The 22042-nt window shown below is 46.4% G+C and overlaps 1 protein-coding gene across 2 annotated transcripts in view; it reads left to right on the top strand.

Moving 5' to 3' along the window:
- Positions 1 to 9118: 9118 nt before the first annotated feature.
- Positions 9119 to 22042, top strand: part of ADRB1 (adrenoceptor beta 1) — a 34996-nt gene continuing 22072 nt past the window's right edge. For both annotated transcript variants that reach the window (XM_027692098.1, XM_027692097.1), the window contains exons 1-2: positions 9119 to 10396; positions 19910 to 19964. In XM_027692098.1, the coding sequence (XP_027547899.1) occupies positions 9119 to 10396; positions 19910 to 19964 (1333 nt within the window). The remainder of the gene's footprint in view (positions 10397 to 19909; positions 19965 to 22042) is intronic.

Genomic DNA, 22042 nt, shown 5'->3' with positions numbered 1-22042 from the left:
CCTCTTTGTTAAATAATTTAAACTAATTACAGCTTGAGGAATCTGTTAAGAAGGCTTTGCAATTTTGGGGGTGTGGGGCTGCTCACTGATGACCTGATCCAGCAAGGGGCTGAGTACCCTCCAATCCTCCCCAAAACCCTGTGAATCTGATCCAGCACTACCAGGCTGGATCAGAGCTCACCCTTTGACATTGTTACCAATTGTTGTGGCTTCACTGTCCAGGGTAAAGTCTTTGGTGATCTGGCACCACTGGCACAGCTTGTCAGGAACAGTGTAAGGATTGGCTGGAGCTGCCAGCACTGGGCTGACATCTGGATCATTGTCTGTTGCTTGGAAGTTTATGGAGCCCATAACAGAGACAGAAAATCAGACACAAATTTCTGAGCAAAGATTATAGTCAGACAAGGCTTTTGACAGACTCCAATGCCTACACAATACAAGGCTTTACATGCAGGAGAGTAATTTAGCTCAAAAAGTACTCTGGAACAAGTTACAATGAAAAGAAAGACATTGAGACCAAACTCAGACTCAGGGTCACTTCAGCTTTTTTTCTTTTTTTTTTAACTATGTTTTAAGATCATAATTATTTTATTGGAAAATGTAGATATATAGCTTTAAATTCTGACCAGATTTCCAGAGGTACAGAACACATGTTTATCCACTTTACCTCCAGGAAACAGGGGAATATTGAGCACTTCACCTTTTCACATCAGGTGTCTGTTTCTAAATGCAGACTGAAAAGATACTTCCCAATAGGGGGTATCTAAACAGAGGATTTGCCATCAGAAATATGCTGTTACCTGCAGAGCTGGAATATCATAATTTAATTTGTTATTACAAATTAATAAGCAAACTGGTGGACAGTGAGGCAGTTTATCACCATCTCAGCAATATTTTATGATAGACAGGAAAAAAAGTGCATGCCCTGGTCCACAACTACTGAAAAGTAAAACGTGCATAGGTGACAAATAGCTTAATTCGAAGAAGCAGTACCAAGGCCACCAAGAAATGGTCAGCAGAGATGTCTCATAACAAGTAAGAAGAGGTTATTAGAAGCAGATATGTTACTTTAGGCATTGTCCTAAACACAGTGAATGTGTTTAGAAGAAGTAGGTACAACCCACTTCCTTTCCCACTTGCCAGAGGACTCAGATGTTCTGCAAATCAGTCAGAGCCGTGGATTAACTGGTAGCAGGTAGGCTCAGAGGTGGGATATGAGGTAGGTGAAGCCAACCATTCATTTTGTGACAGCTGAATCCCAGCAGTTTTCACTCAGTATCATGACTTGTCTACCTCTAAGGTTGATATTAAGGATCTTAAAGCTTTCTCATCAAGCAAGTTTCCAGAAGCAGGTATGAAAGACATTTATTAGAGAGGTCCAAAGCAACAGATTAGGAAACAAACAAACAAACCACAAACAGAACCCCCACTGAATTAGATCAAGGTTTTACAGTGGATTTTTAAGATAACTCTTAGCTTTTGAATTTTTTTATAACATAATAGCAACTTCACATGGTTCTGCATGCCCCCCAGCTATCACTGCTGCACCCCTACTATTTCTTCCTATTTTAACTAAGCCTATGTTTATTTGCACCAAATAAAAGCAGTCAGGACCCCTACCCTTTTTGGAGGGCTACATCCCTCATTGCTTTGCTCTGTTCAGTGAACAGTAAAGATAACATCTATCTGAGTATGTGGCATGGCAAGTTAGTGTTGTGCATTTGCTGCCTAGCTGAGAGGACAGAGGGCTCTCAATAGGTGTTAATAGGCAGCAACTGCTGCTTATCAAATCTGAGGTAGGACTTGTTTTTTCTCTTAACAAAAACAGAAATCAAAGTTGGCTTAAGAGATACGAAGGCAACTTAGGAGAACCATTACTTAGAAAAAGCCTGTCACTGAACATTTTGAACTCCTGCAAAGACAGGTTTGAAAAGCAAAATTTGCAACACAGCATCCCCCAAAAGCTTTGAAAGGCACTCTTATTGCCAACAAAAAGGAACAACTTTTTCACATGTTGTGACACAGTCTCAGCTATTCAGAGATCTTTCCCAGGGTACTGCCCTAAGTTAGCATGAACAGCAATTGATTTTTTTTGCTTAAAAAAAATTCAGAATGTATTTTCTCCCAGTGGGAGCCCTAACCCATTTCCCTACAGATTCCAAAGCCTCAGTTCTACAGCTGGAGACACTCAGCCAACAACAGTGGGCTGACCAGACATCTAAATCAGTCTTAACCATCACCCACCATCACAGCCAGCTGGAGCTGAACCCCCAGCCATGCTGCTCAAGTCAGTCTTGTGCCATTCAGAACATATATACAGATTTCCCACATGTTGGAAAATACTGGTTCCACCCCAAGCCATCTGAATGAGCCTTTTTGCACATTCCAGATACTTGTTTACATGCTCTAGTTCTTCATGACGTGAAGGGGAAAGAAATGGTTTCTTGACTTCCACACTTCACTAACCAGCATGTTGCTGGACACCAAAACGCTGTCACTGTGCCTTTTCATTGCCCTTTATGCCCATGCCTCAAGAGGTGCTTTTAAAGCACCAATTCTGTTCCAGTTAAAAAGTGAGAAGATATTTCCCAAAGTGTGCTACTTTCATCCTACAGATGGGTAGGCTTCAGGAAGGAGAAATTAGGCAACTTTTTGCAGCCAGTGTGCATTGAGGCAGGAATAGACTACAGTAAAATCTCAGAGGACTTGTAGTCATCACTCCTCTGCTCTTGTCTCTGACCACAATCTCTCTGTATAAACAAAGGCTCTGGCCACTGCAGTATTTTCTGGTCTGCTGTAAAATGTTTTGCCACCCCTCTCACAGGAATCCTGGATGCTTAAAAAAGAGGCAGCCTTACTCAGGTTTTTCTCACAGTGCCACTGTGGCTGTCGAGGAGATTGATGTCAAGAAAGTACAGGGAGATGCAGACCTGGAAATCTGAGCAATTAAAGGTTTAGTTATAATCTGGATCAATTAGCATATTATTGTTATTATTATTATTATTATTATTGTTGCTGTTGTTGTTGTTGTTGTTATTATTATTATTGCTCCAGGTTAATATTAGTCCAGACTGTAAATAAAATGCTTCTGTCAAATATTTATAGGCATTAACTTCACAAGAATTGCATCAATAGCAAAAGGAACACTCGGCTTCCAGAAACACAAAACATGTCTTGTTCTTAGAGAAGTTTGAATATTATTTTTGCCTCAGAAGAATTCAGTATTGCAGGATGAATGATAAGACAATGGCAAAAGCACTCTATGAACTAGGACATCAGTCAGGCCCAGACAGTAACAGCAAGTCTAGATCATGCAGACTGCAAATGTCACTGAGAAAGGCAAAATAAGATTTTCTCCTGGGCGAGATACTTCAAAGCTGAGCTGCAAACCTCCTCTGAGTGGGATGGAGAGGGATTGGGGGCGAGAACACTGAAAAGTACCATCTCAATAGATAAAGAGCCAGCTTTTACACTACTGTAAATTGGTGCAACTCCTTTTGTATTAGACTTCTCTACAGCAAACAAATACACCTGAAATGAGCCAGGAGTTTTACCCCCATTCAGACTTCTGCATACACAAGATGAAGCCCACTTTCTGAAAGGGACACATTGCCAGAGTCAGAATAGTGCCTTTCTTCACTCCCCTAATGACACCTCAGTCCAGGGCCCTATATTTCCTTAAAATTTTGGGTAGGATTATAAAAATATCACAATTCTCATGAAATACTGGGAAAAATAGAGACCTGGCCTCAATCTTATGGTGCAAATCAGAGGATCTTTAAAATCTGGGCACTTCCAAAGAGCACTAGGGAAGAAAAAAGGATTCCTTGGTCCACTCTGGGAGGATTGAATAGTGTTGAACTCACTGGTCAAACTCAGCCTTTTTCTGAATTTTGACTTTTTAGCAACAACAAAACACAGATTTCAGGAGACAAGAAGGCTTTGACTTGGTTGTTCCTCAGCACCATTTTACTCAGTGCACGAGTGAGACTGAAAAACATATAGTCATTGCACCTCTTTTATCATCTGAAGGGAACTAATTACAGCATGTTTGTAAGAGGGTCTCCTGATGAAAAAAATGCTCTAAATAAGGGCTGGGTTACTGTGATGGGGTCTTCTGGAGCACCAGGATTTATTCATGTGTGTTCAGATCAGTTTAGAGCTTTTCAAAATGTTGATAGGCTCAGTTCTGTACATGCTAACCAACACATCAGCCACAGCCCTCGAGTCAACAGGAATTAATAGGCATTCAGTGCTTTGGACCCCCTAAGTCAAACTCAGGGTGTGCTTACTAAGGTAGCACTCACCAGTACATAGTGTTCCTCGTGTAATTGTGGTGTCACACACAGCACAGAGCTGGAAAATATGGCCACTTCTGTTATCCAATACATTTGCTTTATATTTTCATGACATTGTTTAACTAAAATCAACTACACACAGTATTTGGAGCACTGTCACATGTATTCAAGAGATAATGTCAATGGAATTGCGTGTTGTCACAGGATAACAGCCTCCCGCTGTTGCTGAAATGCCAAATTGAAGCTGAGGCATTTATGGAAAATAAACGTCAAGTCAAAGCAAAGATGTTTATTTTAAAAACAAGAGACATGGATCTTGTGGCAATGTTCCATCGTGTCTCTATTTCTCTAATAACAAATGTCCAATGTGAATAGAGCCAAGTGACAATTTCTTCCTGGGACAGCACAGAGAGGGTGAAGCCCGATCACTTCACATGAGGACTCGCAGAGGTGTTTCTCATCTGCTTTCCTTCAGTTGAGGTTTTAGTCAGCTATTCAGGTAACAAACACAAAATTGTTTCTCAGATGCATGCTAAGTTTACTAAGAGATTTAGGAAGACATCAGGAAGAAAAAGGGACAGCAAATTCACTTTTATGTAGTACTTTTTCTCCAGAGAAAGAATGACAACAACATGAAGCTCACTGAAATCAGTGGGAAGCTTTCCAGGCATTTTAGTGGGCTTTGACTAATGCCTTAAGAGAACAAACAGTTAATATTTTAAGAGGACATTATGTTGATAATGGTGGTCCCTGGATTTGATTCATGAAGGCATGACTGGACCAAGGCTGAACAAGGAAGACAAGATCCTTCTGGGTCATAAGGGCATCACCATCACCCCTTGTGCCTGGAGGGCAACTGCTCCTCCCAACTGCTTGCCCACAGGAGATTTCTGCTCAGTCCACGCCATTGTCACAGCCACAGAGAAACTGTTTCTTCATTGCATTTCTCCAGTAAAGCTTCCTTAAATCCAGTTGGTTACCCAGTAGCAAAGATGACCGAATTTATTTTTCTTTTCATGGAGAAAACTGAAAGTTACTTGTCAAGAGCCAAGTTGCTGAGATACGGTAAAAAAAACGTGTTGAAGCTAAAAGTAAAACCTGGGAATGTCTGGATCTTAGACATGATGAAATCTGATCCATTGCTGAGAATTAGAGTTTTGTCAAACCTAACTGTAAGGCCTGAGTGATGAGACATTCACTGCCACTCCTTGCAACCCAACAGGTTTGATGTCCTAAAAGTTCTTTCAGATATTAATAACAAATTTTCCCTTTCATCACATTACCACTCCTTCAATATCCTTGTATTCATCTAAATAATTTCTCTCCCTTCATGAGAATTTTTTCTTCCTCCAACTACATTAAGAGATTATGTCTTCAACAAGTTAAATTGCCTCACCACTCTCCTCATCTGCTAATCCCACCATCTTTCTTCAAACATTCATCACCCCTCTGCCAACATCCTCCCCCCCCAACCAACCTCACAGGCTATGTAAGACTTGGCACACAGAGCTCAGAGCAGTCCTGGAGATCCAGGGATGGCCTACAGCAGCACGTCAGAGCTGGCAACAGCAAATCCACTGGCCCCAGCACTGCCCCAGCTACAGCTATGATGAAGGAGGGGATTGGCCCCAGTGTCCAGCACCATTCCCAGTCTCCTGCCCCACTGCTGGTGCTACTGACATTCCCCAGGGCAGTGCTGTGAATGCAGGAACATACCCGTTCAATAGGATCCTCATCTTGCAATCTGTTTTGCATGGAGAGGCAAGAAGACAGGCAGGGAGCTGTGCAAACCATCTCAAAGGACTGGGTTTAAAAACACACCTAGATAGGACACTTCAGTTCCTGAAATGTTGAAGCTTCACCGGTAATGACAACACGGTTCCTCAAATGCAAAACATTTTGATTCTCATCAGATCTACTTGTCAACCCTATGCAATATAAGACTGATCTCTCCTAATAACTACCGAGAGTTCAGGTTTTCTTTTTTCTTTTTTTTTAATGACTTCCAAAAGAAAAAATAAATTAATTGCCCATTAAAAACTGTGATCTGGAGAGCAAGTAGAAACAAACCATTTCAGTGCTGTAAGCTCTTCTCTTGACCTAACATTCTTACATAATATGCAAACAAAGGGTGGTATTAAAATCATATTAAAGAACTGTCTGAAATGCAAAAAAAAACCAAAGGAAATTTTGAGCTAAAGGAGATTTTCACAAGGTAAAGCTCTGAAAGGGGTTAAATCAACAGTGAATATTTGGCTGCTCTACTGTGCAAGGGCCAGAGGGATGTTCTGTACAGAAATTGTAAATTTGCTTATTTTTTCCTTTGGAGATGCATTGTTTCCCAAAGACATTCTGGCCCCAGCTCTGATCTGACATTCCAGATTGATGCGTGTTAAACCAACAAAGATACTGAGAAGCAACACACAATTATGTGTCTTCTGGTTTATTGTGTACTTGCCAGCAATTTCCTTTACTTCTCCAACCTTTAAGCTTATCTTCTCTTGCAGTGGGAAGAGACCTCAAGCTGGAGACCTCATAGGACAGCTCGATAGGCAAAGAGTTGGCATTTTATTAGTTTATGGTATTTATTAACTGCATAAAGATACTACAGCAATAATGGGTCTGGACAGATGACAGATGGATGATGCTCCAGGAATAGCAAGCAAAACAGCTACAGAGTATCCCCAAGCTTCAGTGTCATATTGGGAAAAGTATTTAAGATTTTATCAGATTTTTATCTGTCTGATTTTGCACTAAAATGAACTATACACATTCACAAAATACATCCAAGCATCTCAACTGTGAAGGCTTTGGTTCAATGATGCACCGCAGGGCTCGTACTTTAACTGTTCCAGCTAAATGTAGAAAAGAAAAAATTGTTTCTATCCCACAGCTCCACTAACCTGGTTTCAGATTATTGTTTTTTAAATCAGAATTACAGATACCAGACCTGGACAAATATTCCTAGACACAATCCTTCTGCTTTTCATTTGGCATAAGGTCTCCCTCTGCTCTTAAAAATGTCGTGCCCCCTGCCCTTCCCGCCAAAAAGGGTCAGGCTGTGGTCCAGCAGATGACGAGGAGCAAAGCAAAGTCCATGGGAACATGAGGGAATGGTTTGCCAAGCAGCAGGTCCAGGCTGGTGTATGGCCTTTAGTCAGGGTTAAATAAACAGGGTATAAATAAATAAATAATTTTTTCCCAGGTTGTGACCTTGTAAATCAAGCCTAAGCCTGGAAGGGATTTTTATGGTCCAGTTGGAACAGCAGAGCAGTCTTACCAGAATAAATATATAGAGGAAAGAAAATAACCATGGCTCTCAATTGCTCCCAGAGTGCTGTGGGGAATGTTTGGTGCTGCTGTAAGACTCGTTGATGATTAAAAAAGCAGGAGAGAGGGGACATCGCTCTCATTTACTCAGTGGCTGTTCCACATTATTCTAAGAAGTTTCAAAGAGGAGTCAAATGCACCCAAGAGTAATCTTACAGCTTTGGAGCCAAATAGAGGGCCAAGCAAGCAAATGGGAAGCCAATCCAACTAGTTGCTAACAGCAGGTTTCATGGAAGTGGATAGGAGTCGGGCAGGGATTCGATCAAAGTCTGTTATCTGGGCATTGCAGCCTTGGGATGTTTCAAAAACTTTATTGCTCATTACCACCAATAATGGTACTAACAGTACTAATACTTAGAGCACTCCCTAGATTTAGTGTGGTTTGCTCAGACTGAAGCTACTGCCTGCATTTTTAAAAGTCCAGAGAGAACTGTTCAGTGAGGCAGAGGAAAGTCAGAAAGGGGAGCTGGGACTCCCACCTCTCAACCTTGCAGTGGCTTCGTCTGGCAGGGCTGGATGAGATGGGGAAAAGAGGATTCACAGTGGGGAGACGCAGCTCTCTGCACAGAGCTGGTAGCAGGTTTTCCATGGGGCTCTGGGGTTGCCCAGGCTGGGGAAGGAGGCACTGGTGACAGGGGGTTTGCGAGAGAGTGTGGGGCTTGTCCCTGGTGGGGGACATCCCATGGAAGGGGATGTCAATTACTTTTCAATGGAGAATGATGATGATAGTGCCGGGATCTGGCATTTCGCTTTTTACGGGGGTAAAGAGGTGGAGCTTCTGCTCCAGCTTCTGCTCCTGCTCACATCCCCTGCCTGCCCCGCGGCTGCCGTACGGCAGCGTGGGTGTCCCAGGGAAGAGGGGGGAGGAGGTCTGTGCCCAGCAGCCGCGGGGCAGGCACAGAATTACAGAATCTACCAGGCTGGAAAAGACCTCTGAGATCATTGAGTCCAACCTTTGACCCAACACCACCCTGTCTACTAGACCATGGCACTAAGTGCCACATCCAGTCTCTTCTTAAACACCTCCAGGGCCGGTGACTCCACTACCTCCCTGGGCAGCCCGTTCCAATGCCCGATCACTCTTTCTGTGAAGAACTTCTTCCTAATGTCCAGCTTAAACCTCCCCTGGCACAGCTTAAGACCGTGCCCTCTTGTCCTACTGCTGGTTGCCTGGGAGGAGAGACCGATACCCACCTCGCTACAACCTCCTTTCAGGAGCGTAGCCAGAGCAAAGACGGGGGTCCGGCAGGGATACGGACAAGGATACCGGCAGGGATACGGGCAGGCATACCGCCGGTGCGTGGGCGGGGCGGTCCGTCTCCACCCCCTGGGTGCCGATTGGTGCGGGGTTGGTGCCGGGGCGGTGCGGGGCGGTCGGTCCGGCGGCGCGGAGCGGGGCCATGCGGCAGCCCCGGGGCGGCGGCGGCGGCGGCGCCGCCTTCCTGCCCGCGGCGCGGTGCGGAGCGGCGGCCGGAGCGCCCCGCACAGCCATGGGCGATGGGTGGCTGCCGCCGGACTGCGGCCCCCAGAACCGCTCCGTGGCCGGGGTGACGGCGGTGCCGCCCGGGAGCAGGCAGCTGCCCGCCGCCGAGCTGCTGTCGCAGCAGTGGGCTGTGGGCATGAGCCTGCTGATGGCCCTGGTGGTGCTGCTCATCGTGGCCGGGAACGTGCTGGTGATCGCGGCCATCGGGAGGACGCAGCGGCTTCAGACGCTCACCAACCTGTTCATCACCTCGCTGGCCTGCGCCGACCTGGTGATGGGGCTGCTGGTGGTGCCCTTCGGGGCCACGCTGGTGGTGCGGGGCACCTGGCTCTGGGGGTCCTTTCTCTGCGAGTGTTGGACCTCCCTGGACGTGCTGTGTGTGACGGCCAGCATCGAGACCTTGTGCGTCATCGCCATCGACCGCTACCTAGCCATCACCTCGCCTTTCCGCTACCAGAGCCTCATGACCAAGGGTCGGGCCAAGGGCATCATCTGCACCGTCTGGGCCATCTCTGCCCTGGTCTCCTTCTTGCCCATCATGATGCATTGGTGGCGGGACGAGGACCCCCAGGCGCTGGAGTGCTACCAGGACCCGGGCTGCTGCGACTTCGTCACCAACAGGGCTTACGCCATCGCCTCGTCCATCATTTCTTTCTACATCCCCCTTCTCATCATGATCTTTGTGTACCTCCGGGTGTACAGAGAGGCCAAGGAGCAGATGAGGAAGATCGATAGGTGCGAGGGCCGGTTCTACGGCAGCCAGGAGCAGCCGCAGACGCCCCTGCCCGCTCACCCTCACCACCAGCCCATCCTCGGCAACGGCCGAGCCAGCAAGCGAAAGAGCTCCCGCATCATGGCCATGAAGGAGCAGAAAGCCCTCAAGACTTTGGGCATCATCATGGGGGTGTTCACCCTCTGCTGGCTCCCGTTTTTCCTGGTGAACATCGTCAACGTCTTCAACAGGGACCTGGTGCCGGACTGGCTCTTCGTTTTCTTCAACTGGCTGGGCTACGCCAACTCCGCGTTCAACCCCATCATCTACTGCCGCAGCCCCGACTTTCGTAAGGCCTTCAAAAGGCTGCTCTGCTGCCGCCGGAAAGCCGACCGGTGGCTGCACGGCGGCGGCGGGGAGCTGGCCCGGCTGCCCGGGGGCTTCATCAGCACCGTGGGCTCCCCCGAGCGCAGCCTGGCAGGGACCTGGTCCGACTACAACGGGGGCACACGGGGCGGCAGCGAGTCCAGCCTGGAGGAGAGACATAGCAAAACCTCCGATTCGGAGTCCAAGGTATAGGGGGGCCGTGGGGGGCCGCGTTAGACCCGGGACAGAGGGGGAATGGCAGGCAGGGAAACACGCAGGAGCAGAGTAATCCCCGGCAGATGCCTGATGGTAATGCTATTGCCAAGCAAAACGATCCCTTGCCTTCGCAGGGAGAGTGCGGGTGTTTACTTAGGAATAAAAGCAGGTGAAGTGGTGTACGACATACCTCATCCGAAACTACAGCAAACAGGAAACCCACTGACCGGAGAACAAAGGAAATAAACAGCCCGTCCCAGGGACAGCCACCTTGTCTTTAGGAAACGCGCTGTCGACGGGGGCTGCGGCAGCAGCGCCTGCACTCGGGTGCCTGTCCCGGGACCGTGCTGGAGGCTGAACTCGAGCCTTTGACGGCCGAGTTCGGCTGCATTTGGGGTCCCGGCCACCCCCGCCTCGCCTCGGGGTTCATCCCCTCACCCAGAGCACCGGGGTTTTGGGAGGCGCAGGGTCAGTGCTGCAGGTGCTCCGGGCACAGAGTACGGCTGGCGAGACGGAGATCTGCTGCCAGGATGAGTTTTAAGCTCAGAGTAGCCGTGCTCTCCCCTTCCGCAGAGTAGCGACAGGGAAAAATAATGAGTAATGAGGAGTACTGGTATATTTTGAAAGGGGGTAAAACAACCCAACCCACACTCTTGTGCTTGTTCCCTCTGCATCAGCAAGCAGTGAGTTACTGCGCTTATCTCCTTCGGCCAGACAATGGCAGTCAGGCTGAGAAACTTCTACCTCAAACTGTGCATATTGTACAGGGGAATGAACGGACCATGTTTATATTAAACAGCATATTTACATACCGCTAATAGGATTTTATGAAAAAAGGGGCGCGGGGGGGACGAGGAGCCTTCTGCAGCTTGTTCATTGTAATTACAGATGAACGGGGGAGGGGGGGAGAATCCCGGCAACAAAAATTTACTGCACATTTTTTTAAAAATGTCGGCAAAGCCGTTTCTTGCACAGTGTTAAGAGTTGTAAAGTTATTTGAAGATGTTACTTGCACACACACACGCCAATTGAAAAGGAAACAGAGGTTTGAGTAACACTGACCCTGAACCTGATTTCTGGTTTTGTCTGATCTGTTATAGTTTTATTGAGAGAGTGACTTTTTTAATATTATTTTTTGAAGGTACTGTAAATATATCATATTATAAATTAAAATATCTTAAGAGACTTTATTATTTTTATTTTTATTTCCAAATGCCCACGTGAATCTACTGTTGTTTTAGCACATGTGTGTCGTTTCCATTTTTCTCTCTGTGTGTGTTTTATAACATATTTATACTCTGGTGCAATTTACTACTGTGTAAGTAATTGGTCTATGTGCAATAAATACCATTGCAGCACAAGCAAGTGTGTCTCTATAGGTTTTGAAACAATACCTACTTATAATGGGAAGAACAGCATTTGTTTTTCTCCAAAGATGGCTCAGATTACCAATACAACTCTATCTAATGGCTTTTCCTGACACAGTGTTGTAAAAAACCTGTTTGAAACGCAGTAAGGTTGTGTTCCTGTTGCACTGAGGTCCAGTGACTTCCCTTAAAAATTAGTGGCTAAAAGACAAGGTGTTTCCACTCTGATAATGAATACACTCATTTTCTCGAACTATTCCTTTCTGGAATATATTTTTTGTTGGGGTTTATTTGGTTGTTGTTTTTTTTTTTAGGAGTACGTGGCCGGGAATCAGGAGACCATAATAGTTAAGATTACAGAGGATGTTTAATTTGAAAGCTAGAAATGGTCTTGAGTAGAAAGAAATCTCCGTATGCATTACATGCCACCCCACAAGTAAGTCCACCTCATGCCTGATCCTGCCCAAATGATGTGGGTGGTGTGTGTCCAGTGGGATGGGTCCTGATGCTCAGTGAGGAAGTTGGGAGAGACCCCTGCCCAATGAGTACCAGGGGGGGCTCATGCCCTGTAAAGGGAGATGGCAGCCAGGGAGCCGGTCAGAGGAGTCCAAGCTTTGGTTCCTTCCTATCGTAATAAAGGAGCTGCCCTTTGAGGGAATGGAAAAAGCATAACGAGCAGGATTGGACTCTGGGATGAACTTAAGCACTGAAGAAACCTCTTCTGTGTCACTGAGTGAAATAAAAGTACCTGGTTTGTAGATGATAAAGCTAAAGGTCATATGCAGCGCGCTGCCGACAGTCACATACTCCTTGGGGGCCAGATCATGATAACTGAATGTTTTATTTTTGACTGATCCAAGTTAGGAGGTACAGTGAACAGAAGTGCTGCAGATTTGTGTCCCTAGTTCAAAAGAGTGTCTTCCTTTATTGGTTTATGAAAATACGCTGTATCCTTGTGGTTTCATAAAGTTTTTCATTACTGAAATGAATACATGACAGATCGAGCAACAAAAAGCTAGTGCAAAATAAAAGTGAAGCCATTTTTAGCTTTATAAAACTCAGAAGTATAGTTTAATTAAAAATCAGCTCCTGGGAAGAGCACTTCCCAAAGCACGTTCTTTAGGGTGGTGGCTAATGGTTTGTTTTGGAAACCATTTGTTCATTCTTTTTGTTTTCAAAGTTAAGGAATTTGTCCTTTGCAATTTCTAATGTTGTATTTCCACGGGGAAAAAAAGTTATGCTTTTTATGAAAAGACAAAATAAAGGGACCAGGAAAGTAAATAATACTTTTCCATTGATGTTATTGGGGTTTGATGTGAGTTTCAGTTAATGGTGTATCCCTTGACAATAGTGAAATGGGGTTCTTGAAGTGCTGGGGTGACATCAGATCAGGAGCTAAGGGAAGTGGGCTTTGCCACCAGATGTTTGTTGTTTTTTTTTAAATCTGGTTTTATCTGTGATTACAGCAAATACAACAGGATCAGAAGGGCCCACCGGATGGTGATATCTCACGCCAGTGACTGCAGGGAGATGTTGGCTGTGCATTTTGGGGTTGGGACAGGATGGGGAGGCAGCACTGCTCTCCCTGTGTGCCTTGGGGATCGCAGCAAGCCAGGGCAGGACCAGGTCCCTTCCTGCTAGGTAGAGCAGGACAGGATCTGGCCCAAGTGCCCAGCTGGGAGCTGCAGTGGCTGCCAAGCCCTCATCCTCAGCAGGGTGGCAGATCCTGGGGAAGCACAGTGCCTACTGCATGGAGCAGGGCAATCTAATGGACTTGGCTCTTCATCTCATAAATCAGTCCACATACTTAATTTTAACCACCCAAATGTTTATGTTCTTGGACTTTAAAAAGTGGTGAAAATTTTACCTCAAAAGGGTCTGACTTAGGTGAGAAATTTATGGCCAGAACTTGCTCAGCTTCTCCAGCCAAATAGCTGTGTTGGGTGATGCTTCCCCTGGACAAGTGTAATGGCATTGAGGTAGGATGAATTTAGTCCATTGGCCGCAGAAGGGCCAGCTGTGTCAGCAAAGCGGTCGGGATTTGTCTGCTGTTGAGTTTCTGCCAGCTGAGGACCTGCTGGAAGAGTCTGGAGGCTGACACATTGAGTCCCTTCATGGACAGCTAAGGTAATCCACCTGGCAGCCCGGATGGTGGATGCCAGTCCATCTTGCACGGCGTGAGACAAACAGTGGCACAGTAACGGTGCAGACAGAGCAGGACATATGGCACACACGTGTGCGAGGAACGGGAGGCTGCTGGCGAGCAGTCTGCTGTGGATCATGCTCAGAACAGGCTGTTCTCTGCAGAGAAGAAGGATACTCTGAAAAGTGTTATGGGGCAGCTGAAATACTCCGGAGGCAATGAGTCAAACACTCACGATGAATATTTTTTTCTGACGAAAACCAGACATGGATTAGCAATTGGAGCTGCAAGTCAGAAAGTATAGGTGGTAGGGCATGCGGCTGCACACGTACATGGGCAGGAAAGTAACAGCAAAGAGCCACAGGCCTGCAGGGAAGGGAGACACAGGTAAACCAGAAATCCACTCACAGAAAATGTCCTGCAGCTGCCAGGACCAGAATTATTTGGCAAGGATGCCTGAGACTTCCATATGGAAGATGACTGATTCTCAAAGGCGCCGGCCTCACTCTAAGCAGTGTTTGCTCAGCACTTCTGAAAAGAGGGCTGCTTCACTCCACATGTTTAAATGGGAATATATTGGATTGAAAGCCTGGATTCAGTTTTCCGTGTGCTCAGGGAAGTTGAGGCTGTTTCAGACGTGCAGCAGGCTATTGAAGGCCCTGTGGAAGGACTCCCCACTGGTGAGAGCTACACAGAAACCCTCCTGCAAATTTGCTGCACTTGAAGACTGCAACCCTCAGCATCCAATCAGCATGAAACTATGTGCAAAAAAAGTGGCTTATGATCTGAACTGTGCCTGTAGCAGATGCAGCATTTGATAGCATCAGCTGGGTGTTTGTGATGCAGCCCACACTGGTTCTTCTCCAAACACTGCTTTCCCTCTTTGCTAGCCACGTGTTTTCAACTATAAGGACAACTTCTTTATCAGGTTTATTTTTTTTTCTCTAAACCCTATCTGAGGTTGCGGTTTTATTAATAACTTTTAAATGGCTATTTCGCCAACCTTTCTTGTGCCGCACACTTTCCTAATTTATTGTAATTTCCCGTCTGGTGGAGTGCACTTACTTCCTTTATGTAATATATCAGCTGCAGGGCTGGAAATTGGGCAGCTATGAACTGAAAGAGCAGACTTTCGTGAGGCCAAATGCGGTCAGGCATCATTGCCACCGGGAGCAGAATTTGACCTGATAATCTAATCTCATCCAAGGGACTATCTCCAGAAGAGTATTGTTACCAACAGTAAATGACCTCTGCTAATGAAGCTGGAGCAATTAGTCCTGTTTAAAGCTGTTGAGAAAATGTTAACTGCTAAACAACAGTTAGTATTGGATAGCTCAAATAATGAGTGTTTTGTTTGCTGGTGTGTGTTAGGTGATGTGTTGGGAAATAATTATCCTTTGACTAGCAGCCAGCTTTGTACTAATCAGAAAGGAGAAGCCATGTTCTGTTTGAAGGATTATACCTAAAAATAGTTCTGTTACCGCCACATCAACGAGCGAAATGAAGCAAATTCATGGAGTTGTACACACCTTCTTAACATTTCACTTTTCATCCTAAAAACTCATTGTTTAACTGGAACTTTCTGTTTGATCGTGTCAAAAGCACTAATGTGATCTCCTGCAATAGCACTAAGCACACTCCCCCTGAAGGAGCATTACCCCATGCACCACTGACTCGCTTTCAAAGCCTGCCAAATTCCCAAACGTCCCAGGAGGAAGTAAAGATTCTTTCTCTTTATATAAACAATCACGTATAATATAAGATCAACAATATTTGTGATCATCATCTCACAGAAGAAATCAATATGCTTTTTCTTTGAGATGTTTGTGTGCCTGACCATCCATGAGGAGCAGATCCATGGTAACAGCAGGTGATTTATCCCTGCAAATCAGTAACTTCAGACTGTCAAACTGTGCTGGAAAAAAGTGACCAAGATGGGAAAAGGATAAAAAAGGTGATGCTGGTAAGCAAACCCAGGATTGTCATTGCAAAAAGAAAAACCGGGACATCTTTGGCCATGCTATAGTTGTTGCCTTTTATTGGATAGGGATGCACCAGGCAGAGGCATTGTGGAAACGCAGGTTAAGAAGTGTGAGAGGTAAGACACTCTCCATACAGGACCATGCCACCAAGGGACTGGCAGCTGAAACATGCCCGAAAAACATTCCTCAGAGTTTTTCTTACTCTTTTTGGGTAACAGCAGCAGACTAAAGCACACTTGAGCAACTTCTCAGCCATGTAAAGCCATGCAGCTCCTTGGCCAACCACAGCTCCCCGGACACAAACAACCCCCTCAGCATCTCCCCCTTCCCTCCAAGTAGCATCCTCTCGGGTGGTTCCAAGCAGGAGGTGCCCCATGGCCTCCAGGGGTGGCAGTGCTGCGGGGGGGACGTGTGGGTGCTGCAGGGTGTGCCCACTGTGCCGGGCATGCTGGTGCAAGCTGCTGCTGACTGTGCCACTGCCCTGAGTCATCGCTCTGTCCTGCAAACACTAGCGACAGAATCGGGCCCATTGTGCTGGAAATGGAAGAGTGTTCAGGTTTGTTATGTGAACTGGCGATCAACTTCCTGGTTCACCAAAACTGGCAGCTTGGCAGGCACATTTGCTTCACAAACTGTCTTTTTTTTCTTCCCTGCCCAATTCAGCTTCCAGGATTTTTCACGGCAATGTTTGCATGCTCAGCCTTAGCAACCAACAGCACAAGTTTTTTGGTTGTGCCCTGGCAGCAGTCTGCATCCAGACATGAATAGTACCATGCTGGTCAGCGTCTGGGTTTGGGCATACCCATTCCTTCCAGGATTGATGCTCAAATTTATTAATACCTGCTGCAACAGAGTGCAAAATTCCCAGACAAATAGAAAATCAGTCTTGACCTCCAGGTTCACAACCTAAAGGAGAAAACAGAAGCTTACCCAGACTTTTGCCACTGCCGTGATTAGCAGAGCATCTCAGATGTAATGGTGTGCCTTTCCCTTCTGATCCTGTGTAATGCACTGAATCCTGTTGTCCTTAATGAGATTAAATGAGGATTTTCTACTAGGTCAGTGCTTTAGCCATTAGCCACTGTTGTATGTCTCTAGGCAGTGATGTACCTTTGCAAGCCTGGCCCCATGTCTCTCTCAAAGCCATGATATTTAGCTTCTTCCTACCAAAATCATTTTGATAATTGGTCTTAAGCTCATTGGCACAATGCTTTGAAAGGCACATCTAAGTGTATGCACCAAAGAGGCAAACAGAGACACTAAAGAGCTCAAAATCTCAGAAGCTGCTGGGTGTATAAATGTTTCAGCTACCAACAAGTAATTTTGCAGGGCCAGACGAGTCCTGCAGCCCCCTCAAAGGCTGTCAGTGCCCTCCCTCAGAGGGGGACTGCAGACTTCCCTGCCACCTTAGGAACAATTGCAGGGACAACACAATAGCTCATGACAAAAGATTTGCCAGGTGGTAAAATTTAAACAGTGTTTTGTGTCCAAAATTAAAGACCTCTTGTTAAGAAGTAGTAGTTGAGACAAGCCCTTGGCAAGATTTCCTAGTGGGAAAGGGAGAACAGTGTTCAGAGTTAAAGTTTCCGTGTGCAGATGAAGAACCCTGTGCTGACTGGTCCAGTAGGAGTTACAGATGCCACTGCACACCCTGTGCAAGCCGTGCTGATGGACAAGTGCCACCCCAGGGACAGTTCACGGTGCCCCCAGTCACCTCCCTCTGCTCCCATTCGGGTGTATAATGTGTGCCCCTCTCACCCGCCCAAGCGTCAGAGGGGACCCCAGAGGTATCCTGAGGCACAAAGGTGAGTGCCAGCCCCACCATTGTGCTGTGGAGGGAGGAGTGCTTCCTGTTGGACTGGAGCAGGTGAACTGGGAGTCCCACAGAGCTCCCATTGTTTCACAGTTTGCCTGCTCGAAGACTTCAGCAAGAAGTGTTTTGTTTATCTGTTCTTCCCCTAAATACTCACTTGGGAGCCGTCAAATAAAATCTCCATTAGCTCACTTAGGACACCAGGGCAGTGTGGGATGCTCCCCTGGCAGGAGCTGTCCTCTGCTATGGAGGCGGAGGCAAGGGGGAGGCAAGGGGAAGGCGGGGGGGGCAATGGGACCTGTTGCTGACACCCCACCCCGACTTAAGCATTGCTGGTACCCTAGCAGGTTCCCATCAGTAGACTAGGACAGCCACAGTACGAGTGCATCCAGACTGGATCTGACACAGGAGCATAAACAGCTTGTGTCAAATACTCGGGCTTTTTGGAGCTTTTATCTGATACGGAGCACAAAGCAGCTGCTCTTGCAGTAATTGCCAGTAACAACAGGTGTTGCAGCACTGCTCTAAACCACCTTGAGAGCATCCACAGGAGAGGTTTTGTTCCTGTTTCACTGCCAGGTGGTTATCAGCTATCTGTCAGCAGGGTAGGTGCATGTCTGTGGTTTTCAGCATCAGCCCATCCAAGCTAGGGCTGGTGCTTGCACCCTCCTCCCCTCAACTCCCATTGCATGTCCTGCTGCCCACCCTGCCTCTGCTGCCTTTGCAACCATGTGGGCAATGGGCTCCTCTGGCTGAAAACCAGCTCTTTCAGACAAGGTTTGTTTCAGCTGACCCACACAGGTTGGACGAACATGGGTAACAAACAAATTCATGAGGGTCATAGGAAACATGCAGAGTGATGGGGCAGAGATCATCTGTTTTGGTAGCAGCCCTGATTTGAATCCATCACTGTGATCACAGATCTCATGTCCAGTGATGATGCTCCAGAAGCTGAGGCTCAGACCAGCACCCTCTGGCCCGTGGTCATTTTGCCTGACCTGTGCTTGAAAAGGAGGACTTGCCACCCACACCTTCCCTCCCTTCAGAGACTGATCTGAATATTCTATTCAGAAGCTCAATGACTAAGCCATTAAGCTTCTCATTGCATGTGAAAAACGAAAATAAATTTAGTTTTGTACAAATACTCCTGCGATAGAAGAAAAACATGATTTAATTCTGATTATCCGTGAGACCACGGTGAAGAGCATGGGACAAACTCCTCAACTCTTGGCAGAGATCAGCTGAACGAGCTACTCAGGTACTGGGTGACAACACTAAACTGTCCCCAACTGCAAGAGGGTGATATGGCCCCAAGCCATGAGCAGTGGAAAAATAATTCCCCAGAAAGAGCAGCTCTGTTTGCCCAGAGTGTATATATGGATCCCAACACTGATGGGCATCACTGAGCTGTTAGGGGCTTGTGAGCAATCCCTATCATGTGTGTCTTCTGGTGGATGATGTTTAACTGCTTTTATTCCTGCACACTTCACTTATGTGGGAGCAAGGAATGTGATGATAAAAAGGCTGGAATGATTTCAGTGCTGGATAGTTTCCATTAATATATTTCTCATTATATAACACTACCATCACAGTACAAAATCCAGTAGGATTTTGCCTTGTAGGAAGGTGGAACATTTCTATGTAGCCTTAACTAAGTAAATGGAGTTGTAGAGCAGGCTGGGCTTTGATGGGATACTTTTTAATTGTACCAGATGTGTTTGGGCTGTTGCATGGTATGAATTTCTTTGCCTTTACGTTACAAGTCACCTCATAAATTAAACAGTTGATGTTGTCAAATGCATACCATTAGCACTCCCAGCAGATAATCCTTCCCGTGGCCTCATCAGAGTCTATCACAGGGCCTGTCTCCAGATAACGACCTGGAAGAAGAACAATGGTGCTCCCAGCTCCCAGGGGCCTCCACTCTTCAGTTCTGCGCTTCAGAAGAGAAAAATTATCCTTATCTTCATGGCTCAAGCTCCCTTTGAAATGCAGTTATTTTTTACTCATACGCTCCAAGTATTTTTTGCATGATATCGGTGAGAAACTTGAAACCCCCTTTGAGAAGAGAAAGATTTCCTGCAGCCCTTCTACTAAAGAAAATGGATAGATCAAGTAGTAAAGTTCAATGACTTACTTAGCATTAAATAAGAAAGAGAATAATGAATTGGATTTTGTGTGCCTGTTTTTCCTCTGCAGGGAACAGTCAGGCTAATGGATTTTCATTGCCTTGTGCTTCTGTTCATCAATCTAGGTGAGTTCAAAACACTGCTGCCTTTTTGTGTTCTCCTTTCCCTGCTCACTTGTCACAACTTCAAGTATTTGGAGCTTAACAAACACATGGGTTTTCTGCCATCAACACCATCTTGACCAGTGAGGAAAACACACAGAGTTAACCCCCTGCACCCAAGAATGACTACATGGACTTGTATTTTATGCCCTGTAAGTAAGCAATTCCTTACCTAGGGTGGATACTAGTTTCCTACTATTATGAGTTCAGGCTTTAACATTCTTCAAAAGAGACATTATTTCCCCACTGGGTTCACCAAAAACTGGTTGGATCTCCAAACCCCTCCTTTGTTTACAGCCTTTGCCAAGCATGCTGTAGGGCTTTTATTGGGGAAGGAAGGGAGGCGGCAGAGGAGGAAACTATTACAAAGCTATTTAATATAAACAAATTTCTCCTGTAAATTCCAAGCCCCACTTGGCAAGGAAGAGGTTAAAGTTAGGGGGTGGAATGGGGGGGGATCATTAGGGCAAAGCTATAAATAGCAAATTGGGAAGCTCAGGGAGAGACATGGGGGAAGGCGAAGATGAGCTGACCCTAGATGGGGTGGACTCTCTGGCTTGCTAGAAGCCCTCTGCTGCTCTGCCCTCAGGGTTTGGATCTGGGTCCTCCCTAAGGCATGTCGAAGCTGAGGGATTGCTCAGACAGAAATCCTGCATAACTGATTGGGAGCCATATTTGTTCAAAGGTGAACCTGAAAGGTCTCTACAGAGCCAGAAATTGCTACTGCTCCTTCCTGCCCCATATCTTTCCTGGGTCTGCCAGTGCCTGCCCAGAGCCAGGGAGCTGCTCTCTGCCTACTTGGAGCAGGGTTTCCATTTTCCTACCAGCCTTGGTGCCTCAGGCTTTCTGGTCTGTTTTTTGTCTGAATGGGAAATGCATAATGAGAAACTGTTTAAACAACTTATGGTACAAGGAAACTGGAGTACAGTACAGCACTCTAATTTATTTCCAAGGAAATTACGCGCCCTCCAAAAGCACTCCACTCAAGCACTGCAGTTTGAAGTTGGAACATAATTGTTGGCCATCCTGGGTGTGCTGCCTGCAGCCCTCAGCTAGGTCCAAGTGTGGTGCGCAAGGAGGGTAGGAGTCTGCCAAGATCATCGGTGCTGCTATCTGGCTTTGCCACCAGCAGCCATTCATCAGCAGGTTATTGCAGATCTTTGCACACAATGAGATGCTCCATGTGGGTATAACTCTGCCAGTGAAGCGGTGCCAGGCAATGTTATATAAACTCTGTGCCAACGAGTATGTTAAGATACACACAAATGTTAGCGAGGGCATTTCCTTCAGTGTTTTAAACCACCCATAGCAGCTCTGTGGACCAAGATGACAAGGAACAGAGAGTAACCAAGCAAAGGATCATCTCCCCTGTGCCCCAGGCTGTAAGTAAGGTTGGCACCTTGGCACAGTTGAATGCCTGAGATTCAGGCAGGGTCTGCCTGTTAGAGCTGCCATGGCCATTGCATGGGTAATTCCTGTCAGCCTGGTGCTGGTGAAGGAAAGCCCAGGAACCAGGAAAGCCACAGAGGAATTCTCTTGCTCTATTTTCAACCCTACAGAAAAAGGACTTCAGATCAGATGCATTTCTGAAACTTATCTATGTGAATATTTGACTGCTTATCCAAGCAGAACAAAAGCCTCCAAACCTTCTGAGGTCTATCCATCAAGAGCCTTATCTCCCCATGTCACCGTTCAGCTCCTGGCTGTTGCTGCTTGGAGCCTCCCGCAAGCTCAGCTCTGACCACCAGCTTCCCATCTCCCCTCTCCAGGCAGCTCTGCAGCATTATCCACAGTCACCTACTTGGCTCCCTGCCACTTCAGTGATGACCTCTGCACTGCCTGCAGGCCTGGGCTGCTGCATGCTCCACAGCCAGCCAGCTTGGTGATGGGCTGCGTTGGTGCTGCTGTATCGCAGCCCATCATCTCCATCCCCCACACACTTACGTAGCCTGGGCTATGGCCATAGCCATGACCAGAGCAGAGCACACTGACTCTGCTTGGCCCTAACAATGGAGAATGTTTGTCTTTTTTAATGGGATATT

The sequence above is a fragment of the Neopelma chrysocephalum genome, unplaced genomic scaffold (genome assembly GCF_003984885.1).
Source record: "Neopelma chrysocephalum unplaced genomic scaffold, ASM398488v2 Primary Assembly neopelma1_85, whole genome shotgun sequence".
Classification (NCBI taxonomy): domain Eukaryota; kingdom Metazoa; phylum Chordata; class Aves; order Passeriformes; family Pipridae; genus Neopelma; species Neopelma chrysocephalum.
This window is presented reverse-complemented; position numbering and strand designations above follow the sequence as displayed.